The sequence below is a fragment of the Erpetoichthys calabaricus genome, chromosome 18, assembly GCF_900747795.2.
Source record: "Erpetoichthys calabaricus chromosome 18, fErpCal1.3, whole genome shotgun sequence".
NCBI lineage: Eukaryota > Metazoa > Chordata > Cladistia > Polypteriformes > Polypteridae > Erpetoichthys > Erpetoichthys calabaricus.
In genome coordinates, this window is record NC_041411.2 from 20,894,229 (window position 1) to 20,907,538 (window position 13,310).

Below are 13,310 nucleotides of genomic sequence, written 5' to 3' on the forward strand. Positions count from 1 at the left end.
CTACTTGTTCAATGGACTTCTGTCTTCAGTTTTCTCTTTAGTAATTAAAATGCATGTCCAATGTGGTTGAGATCAGTCGATTAACTTGGTCATTGAAGAATATTCCACTTCTTTGCCTTGAAAAGCACTTGGTAGGCTGTCATAGTTTGTTTTGGCTCATTGTCCATCTGTACTGTGAAGTGTCGTCCTATCAGTTTTGCAGCATTTGTCTAAATTTAAGCCAACAGTATAGCCCTGTACACTTCAGAAATCATCCGTCAACTTTTGTCAGTAGTCATATTATGAATAAACACTCGTGACCCACTTCCATTAGCAGTCACACATGCCCATGCCATAACACTGCCTTCACCATGTTTCACAGATGATGCGATATGCTATAGATCATGAACCATTCCTTTTCTATACTCTTCTCTGTCCATCATTCTGGTACATATTGATCTTAATTTCATTTATCCAAAGAAAACCGTTCCAAAACTGGACTATTATCGTAAAAATATTTTCTGGTAAAGTCTAATCTGTCCTTCCTATACTTGAGGATTACCAATTCCCTCCGTACGTACTTTCATGAAGTCTTCTCTTGATTGTAGAAAAAAGTCACTAAAAGTCATAATTTTTTTTTTTTTTTTTCACCAAGGAATGAATTCTGGGATCATCCAGCACAGTTATCTTGTTTGCCCAGGCCAACTGGTATTGCTGAGCTCACCAGTGTGCTCCTTCTCTTGAAGAACATACCAGATGGTTGATTTGACCACTCCTTGCGTTTTTGTTCTTGGATGGGCTTGCTTTGCTTTCTCAGCCTAATGATGGCCGGTTTTTACTTGCATGGACAGCTTTTTAGACCTCATATTGGGAGTTCATAGTGACAGGTTCCAAATTCAAATTCCACAATAGGAATCAACTCCACACCTTCTACCTACTTAATAGTCAATAAAATAATGAGGGTACTGCTCGCACCTGGCTATGAAACAGCTGGTCAGCCAACTGTCCAAATACTTTTGAGCCCCTGAAAATGGAGGGACTAAACCGCTCATACATTATTTTTGATAAACCCCTTAAATTACAGCCAAAAGTCTACACTTCAAATTCATAATGATTGCTTTATTTCAAATCCATTGTGGTGTTATACAGAGACAAAATTATGAAAATTGTGTCACTGTCCAAATATGTATGGACCCAACTGTACCTCCATAACCAAATAAAATCCGTGGTCAGTTGTTGAATATAGCTAATTTTGCTAGGTTTGAACAAATCTGAGTGTATGCATGTACGTGTGTGGTGAGCAATAACAGGTTCTGCTGCCTCCCTGTGACAAAAAAGAAAGATCCGAAATAAGCACGAAAGATGTCTCAGCAGTAAAGTAAGCTAACAGAATTCTTAAAATAAAACATACACACAGAATTGCTAGTATGCGGTATAACGATAGATTGCTTGTATGATATACAAAACGACAAAGTTGCTTGGCCAAAAGAATACTTCTCTTGTTGATATATTTAATTCAAAACAGTACTGTAAGAAAGGACTTTTGTGCATGTGCAAGATTATGCACAAAAGAGCCAATCTTTGGTAGCCATTTATTCTACTAGAAGAAAACCAGAAAATGCATCAAGTAAGCAGCACTATAATAAAGAATGGTGAACCTAGGAAATGAGTATGGAATTAATAGGAAACCTAGGCCTAGGAATAATACAAATTTGAAGTTAACTATTTCATTCATGCAAAGTTAAAGTGTACTAACTATGAAAGCTTTTAATTTAAAAATGTAATATCCTGCATCATCTAGACCTGCTAAAGTTAGTGACTGTATGAAATATTCAACTTCAAAAAAAATCTCAATCCTCCATTTTTAAAACATTGGCTATACAAAAGTAAGGCCTCCCAATGTCCAATACTGAAATTAAAGAAATTATTGGACAACAGAGAGTACAAAACTAATACATTGCACATGTATACTTAAAATAAAAACAATAATAAAAAAACTAAAGATTTCTAGCATCTGTATTTTTTTAAACTCTGACATCTGGTGGCTTAAATTGGAATTACTAACAAACTGACATGGATAGGCAACCCAGGCCCCAAACAGTCTCTCAGTGGCAGCAGGCCTTTGTGACATTTAATTTCAGAATAAGAAAACAATTCTTTTGGTTTATTTAACATACCACTAATCTTTCTGCTGTGTCAGAAATTTCTTCCAGGCAATGCAGTACTTTTACTTTTCCAGAAAAATCAACCAAATAGACTTCAGAAGATCAGATCACACATATTACTAACAGTCATGGAAACAGTAAGTCCATCTATCCATTTTCTATACCTGCATTATCCTAAGCAGGATAACTGGGGAGCTAGAGCCTATCCCAGCAAGCACTGGCGCAAGGCAAGAACAACCCCTGGACAGGCACCAGTCCATTACCGGGTACAACAGTAAGTATCTTACTGAACTTCAAAGAGATTTTTTAGTGTATCATTACTTATGTTCAACCTTAGAGTTATTGTTATCATTCACATATATAGTGCTGCACTTACAGTAGTAGTTTAACTCAATCAAGGACACCGGGGAAATGCATTTAAATAGAAACAGGAAAGCACTTCTTCAGAGGGAAAAAAGAAAAAAGTCTTGTAGAATCTGGATCAAACTACTAAGCAATCTGGGTGAAGTAGAAGACCTGTTGACCTTTATGCAGGTAAGACAGAAGTACAATTTAGGTTGATGGACTGGATAGAACCCTGAGATTTGTGTAGCTTCTGTTCTTATAAGAACCATAGGCAAAATTCACCCTGCAAGAGCACCACAGTGAACCACTTTACATCTTTTATTTTCCCAGAAAGAGGAAATATTTTCATAAGTATGTTACTCCTTGTTTAACAACATGGACAAAAAAAACACACATTTAAAAAATCCCATGTGGCTGCAATACATACAGTACTGTGCAAAAGTTTTAGGCAGGTGTGAAAAAATGCTGTAAACAAAGAATGCTTTCAAAAATGGAAGTGTTAATCATTTATTTCCATCAATCAACAAAATGCAATGAATGAACAAAAGAGAAATCTAAATGAAATCAATATTTGGTGTGACCACCCTTTGCCTTCAAAACAGCATCAATTCTTCTAGGTACACTTGCACACAGTTTTTGAAGGAACACAGCTGGTAGGTTGTTCCAAACATCTTGGAGAACTAACCACAGATCTTCTGTGGATGTAGGCTTCCTCACATCCTTCAGTCTCTTCATGTAATCCCAGACAAACTCGATGATGTTAAGATCAGGGCTCTGTGGGGGCCATACCATCACTTCCAGGACTTCTTGTTCTTTTTTACGCTGAAGATAGTTCTTAATGACTTTGGCTGTATGTTTGGGGTCATTGTCCTGCTGCAGAATAAATTTGGGGCCAATCATACGCCTCCCTGATGGTATTGCATGATGGATAAGTATCTGCCTGTATTTCTCAGCATTGAGAACACCATTAATCCTGACCAAATCTCCAACTCCATTTGCAGAAATGCAACCCCAAACGTTCAAGGAACCTCCACCATGCTTCACTGTTGCCTGCAGACACTCATTGTACCGCTCTCCAGCCCTTCGACGAAGAAACTGCCTTCTGCTACAGCCAAATATTTCAAATTTTGACTCATCAGTCCAGAGCACCTGCTGCCATTTTTCTGCACCCCAGTTCCTATGTTTTCATGCATACTTGAGTCGCTTGGCCTTGTTTCCATGTCGGAGGTATGGCTTTTTGGCTGCAGCTCTTCCATGAAGACCACTTCTGGCCAGACTTCTCCAGAGAGTAGATGGGTATACCTGGGTCCCACTGGTTTCTGCCAGTTCTGAGCTGATGGCACTGCTGGACATCTTCCGATTTCGAAGGGTAATAAGCTTGATGTGTCTTTCATCTGCTGCATTAAGTTTCCTTGGCCGACCACTGCGTCTACGATCCTCAGCGTTGCCCGTTTCTTTTTGCTTCTTTAAAAGAGCTTGAACAGCACATCTTGAAACCCCAGTCTGCTTTGAAGTCATTGTCTAGGAGAGACCTTGCTGATGCCGTATGACTACCTTGTGTCTTGTTGCTGTGCTCAATATTGCCATGACATAAAACTGTCTTCCACAACCTCACCTTGGTAGCAGAGTTTGGCTGTTCCTCACCCAGTTTTAAGCCTCCTACACAGCTGTTTCGGTTTCAGTTAATGACTGTGTTTCAACCTACATGTGACATTGATGATCATTAGCACCTGTTTGGTATAATTGGTTGATCATACACCTGACTATAATCCCACAAAATCCCTGACTTTGTGCAAGTGTACCTATAAGAACTGATGCTGGTTTGAAGGCAAAAGGTAGTAACACCAAATATTGATTTGATTTAGATTTTTCTTTTGTTCGCTTACTTTGCATTTTGTAAACTGATAACAATAAACAATCATTATTTATATTTCTGAAAGCATTCTTTGTTTACAGCATTTTTTCACACCTGCCTAAAACTTTTGCACAGTACTGTATGTCTATAAATAAGTCAAAATGTCACACTGTGTGGCTCTGCTTGTCACATTATCATCCAGACCTGTCACCTGTTGCTTTTAACTGTTATCAATCTAGCAAGTCTCTTTCACACTATATACAATTAAAATTTTGCACTTTTGCTGTAGCCCCAATTCCATCAAAACTTCAGCTAAGAGTAATGTTGGAATTAAAGGTGGAACAGTGCAAGATCAAAGCCAAGAGACTGCTCCTTAATACAAAGGCCTTATTTTAGTTTTATTACATGGCTCTGTATATGTCAACAGTTATAAATTCAATGACAATCGAAAGTTGATAGATATATATATTGTTTTGTACCTGTAGGTCAGATTCCACCAAAAAAATGCCCAAAGCAATAACAGCATCTCTTCTTCTTTCATCTAGTTGGAAAATCCCATGGAAATCAACAGGACTCATACAAAGCAATTTCTGAACCTACACAGAAGAAACAATAATTAGAATACAATATAACAGATATAACAAATGCATATTAACTCAACATCACAAATAAAAGCTATAAAAAGGTGATATCTAGAACAACAGCTTTTTTGAAATACTATCACAAACCATGCAGCTCAGACTGGAACTTCCAGACTGACCTGTGAGTCCTATGGACAGTCAGCTCACCTGTAACAAATTAAAGTCTTTTAATCTTTTTCACACTAAGCAAAAGCTAAAAATGTAATAGTTTTTACATTTTGTTGGTTTAGTCACATCTTTTCTTTCACCTGCAGTAATTACAGCATGGTTTCACTGTGTCTGTGTAGCTTTTTTCTTATTGTGCATCCCAATAACACATTTGCTATATTAACTGGCAACTTTAACATGGCTCAGTATATACTAGGGGGCTCCGCCCCCTGCTCGCTTCGCTCGCCAACCCCTGGTGTTGGGAATGACAAAGAGCGTGATGTATGAATGAGATATAGAATAGTGTGACGGTGTAGATGATGCAAATAGAAAGCAAACAATAAAGTGTGTGGCACAGTGTAAAGGTTTATTTGTAAATTTCTTTGTACACGCCGTTTAAGTGTAAAAGGTAATTCCAGGTCAGAACTTGTAAGGTCAATGAAGATGGTTATTGTTGTGATCAGAGTCAAGTTTGTCAGAGCTTCGAAAGAGTTGTGTCTCTCCAGGAAGTAATGGAATGACTTGGGTATTTATGTTTTCCACATTAATATTTTTTGGACATAATATAGTGCGTTGTGTTAAAAGGGGCATTTGGTCTAATGAGATTGCTGTTCCAAATCTCTCTGTAACTAAGTCGTCGCAGATAAAGGCTTGAGGAATTGTAATAATATGTGGCTGAAGTCCATCTGTATTGGTGAGTGTACCATCTCTCAGTTGTAATAAGCAATTGTTATGATCTGGTTCTGGACATCGTATCTTTTTTACTAACTGTATCTTTTGAAAGCAATGCCAATTGTCTGCGTATTTTAAGGTGCACTGAACAATAGCTGAGCGCATGGCATCTGGAAGAATAGCTAATCACTGTCTTAAATCTCCTCCTCATAAAAGTACCTTTCCTCCAAAGCGAATATTATTATTCATAAACGTTTGTAGAAGTTTATGAATGGTGTTGAGTAAGTGACTTCATGCCATTGTACATTCATCAATAATTAACATTTTTTCAAGACGGATGTCACGTGCAGTGCCACCGTTAATGTTCATAGTGGATACCGATTTGTAGGATCTAATGCAGTTGATAAAGATTTCACTTTCAGGTACATCGTTAGTTAGAAGCTCCTGTAGATATTCAGTATATGAATGTAAAGAAGGCAGTCTAATTTGACCCTTTTGACAACAACGTGTAAATGTATTACTTGTATTGCCAGTTGTTTCTTCAGGGAAGTGAACTGAATGACAGTGATTGCAAATGACATTCATTAATCCGAATGAATTTTCCTGGTGTATGTTTTGCTTGTGCCATTTGAGAGGCGCGTTGTTGCATGTGTAGTATTTGGGACGTGTTGTTTTGGAGCTGTAATCGATTTGCCTGTGCTATGTGAGAAGCCCGTTGTAGCCTTCCTTGCCGTTAACGTATGTCTGAGACGGGAGGTGTTTCGTTTTGAATCCGTGCCTGTTGCGATGCAGCACTTTGATTGATAGATTGCGTCATGTGGATCTAGGATGTAGATTTGTGCATATTTGCGTTGTTGATTTGTTTCAGGGTGCACTGTTCCAATGCGATGCAGTATTTGTGCACATATGCAAAAGCAGTATGGGCCATTGCCTTTTGGTGGCCTGATATTTACTCCGGTAGATGCAAAAGCAAATGAACTATTGTAGGATCTAATGCAGTTCATAAAGTTTTTACTTTTAGGTACATCGTTAGTTAGAAGCTTTAGTTGAGCTTTGCGTTTTTGGAGTCGAGACATTTTTTCTTTTAGAAATATGGACTAGGGGGCTCCGCCCCCTGCTCGCTTCGCTCGCCTACCCCTGGTGTTGGGAATGACAAAGAGCGTGATGTATGAATGAGATATAGAATAGTGTGACGGTGTAGATGATGCAAATAGAAAGCAAACAATAAAGTGTGTGGCACAGTGTAAAGGTTTATTTGAAAATTTCTTTGTACACGCCGTTTAAGTGTAAAAGGTAATTCCAGCTCAGAACTTGTAAGGTCATTTAAGATGGTTATTGTTGTGATCAGAGTCAAGTTTGTCAGAGCTTAGAAAGAGTTGTGTCTCTCCAGGAAGTAATGGAATGACTTGGGTATTTATGTTTTCCACATTAATATTTTTTGGACATAATATAGTGCGTTGTGTTAAAAGGGGCATTTGGTCTAATGAGATTGCTGTTCCAAATCTCTCTGTAACTAAGTCGTTGCAGATAAAGGCTTGAGGAATTGTAATAATATGTGGCTGTAGTCCATCTGTATTGGTGAGTGTACCATCTCTCAGTTGTAATAAGCAATTGTTATGATCTGGTTCTGGACATCGTATCTTTTTTACTAACTGTATCTTTTGAAAGCAATGCCAATTGTCTGCGTATTTTAAGGTGCACTGAACAATAGCTGAGTGCATGGCATCTGGAAGAATAGCTAATCACTGTCTAAAATCTCCTCCTCATAAAAGTACCTTTCCTCCAAATCGAATATTATTATTCATAAACGTTTGTAGAAGTTTATGAATGGTGTTGAGTAAGTGACTTCATGCCATTGAACATTCATCAATAAACAACATTTTTTCAAGATGGATGTCACGTGCAGTGCCACCGTTAATGTTCATAGTGGATACCGATTTTTAGGATCTAATGTAGTTGATAAAGATTTCACTTTCAGGTACATCGTCAGTTATTAGCTTCTGTAGATATTCAGTATATGAATGTAAAGAAGGCAGTCTAATTTTACCCTTTTGACAACAACGTGTAAATGTATAACTTGTATTGCCAGTTGTTTCTTCAGGGAAGTGAACTGAATGACAATGATTGCAAATGACATTCATTAATCCGAATGAATTTTCCTGGTGTATGTTTTGCTTGTGCCGTTTGAGAGGCGCGTTGTTGCATGTGTAGTATTTGGGACGTGTTGTTTTGGAGCTGTAATCGATTTGCCTGTGCTGTGTGAGAAGCCCGTTGTAGCCTTCGCTGCCATTAACGTATGTCTGAGACGGGAGGTGTTTCGTTTTGAATCCGTGCCTGTTGCGAATGCAGCACTTTGATTGATAGTTTGCGTCATGTGGATCTAGGATGTAGATTTGTGCATATTTGCGTTGTTGATTTGTTTCAGGGTGCACTGTTCCAATGCGATGCAGTATTTGTGCACATATGCGAAAGCAGTATGGGCCATTGCCTTTTGGTGGCCTGATATTTACTCCGGTAGATGCAAAAGCAAATGAACTATTGTAGGATCTAATGCAGTTCATAAAGTTTTTACTTTTAGGTACATCGTTAGTTAGAAGCTTTAGTTGAGCTTTGCGTTTTTGGAGTCGAGACATTTTTTCTTTTAGAAATATGGATAAGGAATAAGGAGTATTGCACTCACTGTTAATATGGAGCCTTTTCTGCGGTTGAACGGTTAATAGTGCCTTATTGTAATGAGATCCACCTACGCTGCATAGCCGTCTATTTTGTTGTTTCTTTCGTGTTCGTGTGTTTGTTCCTGTTATCCTTTCCTTTTCGTTTTGTACCCGTGACCGTGTATTCATGACTTGTTTCTTTCTCAGCATGCGAAATATGGATAAGTAATAAGGAGGATCGCAGTCACTGTTAATATGTTTCCTTTTCTGCAGTTTAACGGTTAATAGTGCTTTATTGTAAGGAGATCCACCAATGCTGACACCTATGCTGTCTAGTGTGAAGGTGTTGACGTTCACTTTAGAATATGTGGCTTTGGGTGTCACTTCTTATGGATGTGGGGGGGGGGGGGGGTTGAGGATTGTTGTCGCGCGAGCGTCTGCTTTCTTTTTGTGTTCCTGTGTCTTGTTGAATCCCCCTCTTTGTGTGTGTCCCGTCCCTTGCTTGTAGGGTCTGTGGGGTGGTTTTGTGTTCTTTTTTTTGTGTTCCATGGGCTTGTTGAATCCCCCTCTTGGTGTGTGTCCCGTCCGGTGCCTGTGGGGGGGGGGGGGTGCCTTGCTGTTGTGCACGAGCCTCTTTTTTTTTTTTTTTTTGGGGTCTAGTTTCGTGTGCAATGTGTTTCGTGGTTTGCCTGCGTTTGACTACTTTTTTATGTGCCTTTTCCTTTTTTCGGTGCTCGTTGCGCCTCATTTCTACATTTTTCCTGTGCTCACTCCTTTTTTCTGTGGTCTTGTCCGCCTCTCGCGGCCCCTCATCTGCCTCTCTCGCCCTCTTTTGTCCGCCTTTCTCGGCTCCTCAGCCGACTCTCGCGGACTCTTTTTGCGCCTACGCAGTACGTCTTTTTGCAGCTACGGCCCATTGCCGGATGTGCCTGCGTCCATCATCCGGTTTAGCATTCTCGGTTAGTAATATGGATAAGTAATAAGGAGTATTGCACTTACTGTTAATATGGAGCCTTTTCTGCGGTTGAACAGTTAATAGTGCCTTATTGTAATGAGATCCACCTATGTTGCATAGCCGTCTATTTTGTTGTTTCTTTCGTGTTCGTGTGTTTGTTCCTGTTATCCTTTCCTTTTCGTTTTGTACCCGTGACCGTGTATTCATGACTTGTTTCTTTCTCAGCATGCGAAATATGGATAAGTAATAAGGAGGATCGCACTCACTGTTAATATGTTTCCTTTTCTGCAGTTGAACGGTTAATAGTGCTTTATTGTAAGGAGATCCACCTATGCTGTCACCTATGCTGTCTAGTGTGAAGGTGTTGACGTTCACTTTAGAATATGTGGCTTTGGGTGTCACTTCTTATGGATGTGTGGGGGGGGGGGGGGTGAGGATTGTTGTTGCGCGAGCGTCTGCTTTCTTTTTGTGTTCCTGTGTCTTGTTGAATCCCCCTCTTTGTGTGTGTCCCGTCCCTTGCTTGTAGGGTCTGTGGGGTGGCTTTGTGTTCTTTTTTTTTGTGTTCCATGTGCTTGTTGAATCCCCCTCTTGGTGTGTGTCCCGTCCGGTGCCTGTGGGGGGGGGGTGGGGGGTGCCTTGATGTTGTGCGCGAGCCTCTTTTTTTTTTTTTTTTTTGGGTCTAGTTTCGTGTGTAATGTGTTTCGTGCCTTGCCTGCGTTTGACTACTTTTTTATGTGCCTTTTCCTTTTTTCGGTGCTCGTTGCGCTTCATTACTTTGACTCATTTTTTCTCTTTTTTATGTGCTCACTCCTTTTTTCTGTGGTCTTGTCCGCCTCTCGCGGCCCCTCATCCGCCTCTCGCGGCCTCTTTTTGCGCCTCCGCCTCTCGCGGACTCTTTTTGCGCCTGCGCTGTACGTCTTTTTGCGGCTACGGCCCATGGCCGGATGTCCCTGCGTCCATCCGGTTTAGCATTCTCGGTTAGTAATATGGATAGAACTTTGGGTGCATGTGTGAACGGGTCTTGCTATGGATTGGCAGCTCATCCAAGGGTTTGTCAATACTTCTGCTCAGTGTGCACAGACTGCTTTCTACTGTTCCATAGCCTACACCTGAACACGTGGGTTATAAAATGGACTGATATGATTTAAATTACATAACAGATGATACTGAATTAAAAATTATAAGTTGCAGTATATAGTGTATTACTTTATAGGATGACATTACATCAAAAGTGCCAAAGCACTCTTGAATTAAATCAAAAATTTGTTTAAAACAACCAAAGAGAGCACATACAAAAGTAAAAGACTGATGAGACACCTCTCCAATTGCAGGGCACAATGTTCTTGAAAACAAAATTTATTTATGAATGATTACATGAACAAAATCTAAACAATAGGGAGTAAAACGAAAAACAGCAGAGAATAAACTGACATCTTATACTTAAAGAGAGAGAGAGTGGATGTCCTGTGAATTATCAAGACCACTCTAGTAAAGCACAGATGCTCCCTTCACAACAGAAGTATCAAATATAGAGTATGTTCTCTGTAGCTGTTTTAGCAATATACTAAGTGTTCAAAGCATTCAGTTTCTAGCCTAAGAACAACCAACTCTTGCAATGAAAAATATATGGACTCATACGATATGGTTCAAGGTTTAGGACACAAACCTATTCATAGTTGTTTTCTTTTTCTAATTTTGTTCATTTTAGAATAATTTTGAAGGCAGTGAAATAACAAATATGGAAATATGTAATTATGCAAACATCCACCTGGGATGTTTCTACAACAGTATTGAATGAGTTTCGACATATGTTGAGCACTTGTTGGCAGCTTTTCCTTCACTCTCCCCAGACCATCATTATTGACTTTAGGTTGAGTGACTGTGTAGATTAGGTCATCTACTGTGTCACTCCACCACCCTTCTTTGCCAAATTGATGTGTTTTGGGTCAGGGTCCTGTTGAAAACCAAATAACGACACAACTAAGCACAAATCAGAAGGGATAGTATTTCTCGGCAGAATGCTGTGGTATTTGTGCTGATTAAAAGTACCTTAATATTGTAAATAAACTGAAGACAATGCCATCAGCAAAGCACTCCGATGTCATCACACTTCCTCCCCTATGCTTCACATCTGTTCACCTTTTATGCATCTTACAAAGGTACAGTAGTTGGAACAAAAAACCTCACATGCAGATACATCAGACCAAAGGCTAGGTTTCCATTGGTCCGATGTCCACTGCTTGCATCTGTTGGCCCAAGTAAGGCTCTTCTTCTTATTTGTCTTCTCCAGTAGTGGTTTCTTTGCAGCAATTCTACCATGAAGGCCTGATTCACAAGGTCACCCCTGAACAGTTGATTCTGATAGTTTATGTGGCTGCTGCTTGAACTCCATCAAGCATTTATTTAGGTTGTAATCTTAGGGGCAATTAATTTGCGATTTCTGAAGTCAGTGATTATAATAAACATATCTTCTTCAGCAGGGGTAAATCTTTTGTCTTTCCTGTGGTGGTCCTCATTAGACCTGGTTTCTTCATAACGTATGATAGTTTTTGTGACTATACTCAAAGACACTTTCAAAATTCTTGAAATTTTCCAGATTAACCGATCTTCCTTTCTTAAGGTAAATTAATGATGGACTGTTAATTCTCCTTGCTACATTAGACTATTTTTGGCAAATTATGGATTGCTACGACCAGAAATAATGGATTTCTATCAAATAGGATAATTTACTGTATAGCCATACTACCTGTCACAACAACAAATTCACTGAAACGTATTAACAAGGAAATAAATACCACAATTAAATTCAAGTGTAATTAATACACATAATATTTTTTCAAATCTACTTTTCAATAAACTTCCAAATGGAAGTTACTTCTTTACAGGGGCATTGCAAGCATCTAAACATATGCCTTTGGATCAAAATGTTTTTAAGCTCATGAAAAACATGTCAAAATTGCCAACAGACACTGTTCCTCTATTACTATCCAAAATTATAGTGAAATGCACAAAACTGTCCCTTATTGGCCTGAAAACAGGATTCCTCTAAATCAATTTGTTCTCCGCCATCACTTATCCAATTCACGGTTGAAGTGGGCTGGACGCTGTTCTCAGCACCATCAAGATCAAGGCAAGAACCAACCCTGGACCAGTGTCCATTGCAGGGCACCCACAACTGTTCCTAATGTGCCAATTTGGTGCTTGCAATTTATATATTTAAGCTGTTCTTCAATCCTTTTCATTACCTACCTAAATAAGAAGGAATGATTTAAGAATTTCAAATAAATTATGATACACATAAAAATAAAACACACTGAACACTGTAACTTTGCCACACCGCTAACTCACTGAAGAAAGAAAAAATTAAGGTAGCTACTGATTTATACAGGTCTATGCTATCTACGGTAAGATGTGTCATTAAACTTCAGTACAGTACTTGAAAAGAAAATTGTTCCATAGTTTAATTTTAGTTGACAGGTATTGAACGCAATAAGCTTACTAATCAAATTCAGTGTCAAGCTTGTTTGCAAATCTGAGCAAATAACCTAAAATGACAGCGACATTTATTTTAAAAACATACATATGTAAGCAGTTGTGCTATAACAGTCCTGTAAACACCACTGGGATGATGTACACTCTTCAATCTACTGTCACTTTAACCTCAGAATTCAACGAAAAGTGTTTATCATCAGTCCAAATGGCGCTGATACATACAGCGACAATACAACTGATGAAGTACACTCTTCAATCTACTGTCACTTTAACCTCAGAATTCAACGAAAAGTGTTTATCATCAGTCCAAATGGCGCTGATACATACAGCGACAATACAACTGATGAAGTACACTCTTCAATCTACTGTCACTTTAACCTCAGAATTCAACGAAAAGTGTTTATC

The 13,310-nt window shown here is 39.0% G+C and overlaps 1 protein-coding gene across 1 annotated transcript in view; it reads right to left on the bottom strand.

Annotated features, from left to right (window-relative positions):
• pi4kab (phosphatidylinositol 4-kinase, catalytic, alpha b) overlaps window positions 1-13,310 on the bottom strand; it is a 106,702-nt gene that overhangs the window by 92,819 nt on the left and 573 nt on the right. Inside the window, exon 2 of the mRNA XM_028824254.2 lies at window positions 4,824-4,940. Within this exon, the coding sequence (XP_028680087.1) occupies window positions 4,824-4,940 (117 nt within the window). The remainder of the gene's footprint in view (window positions 1-4,823; window positions 4,941-13,310) is intronic.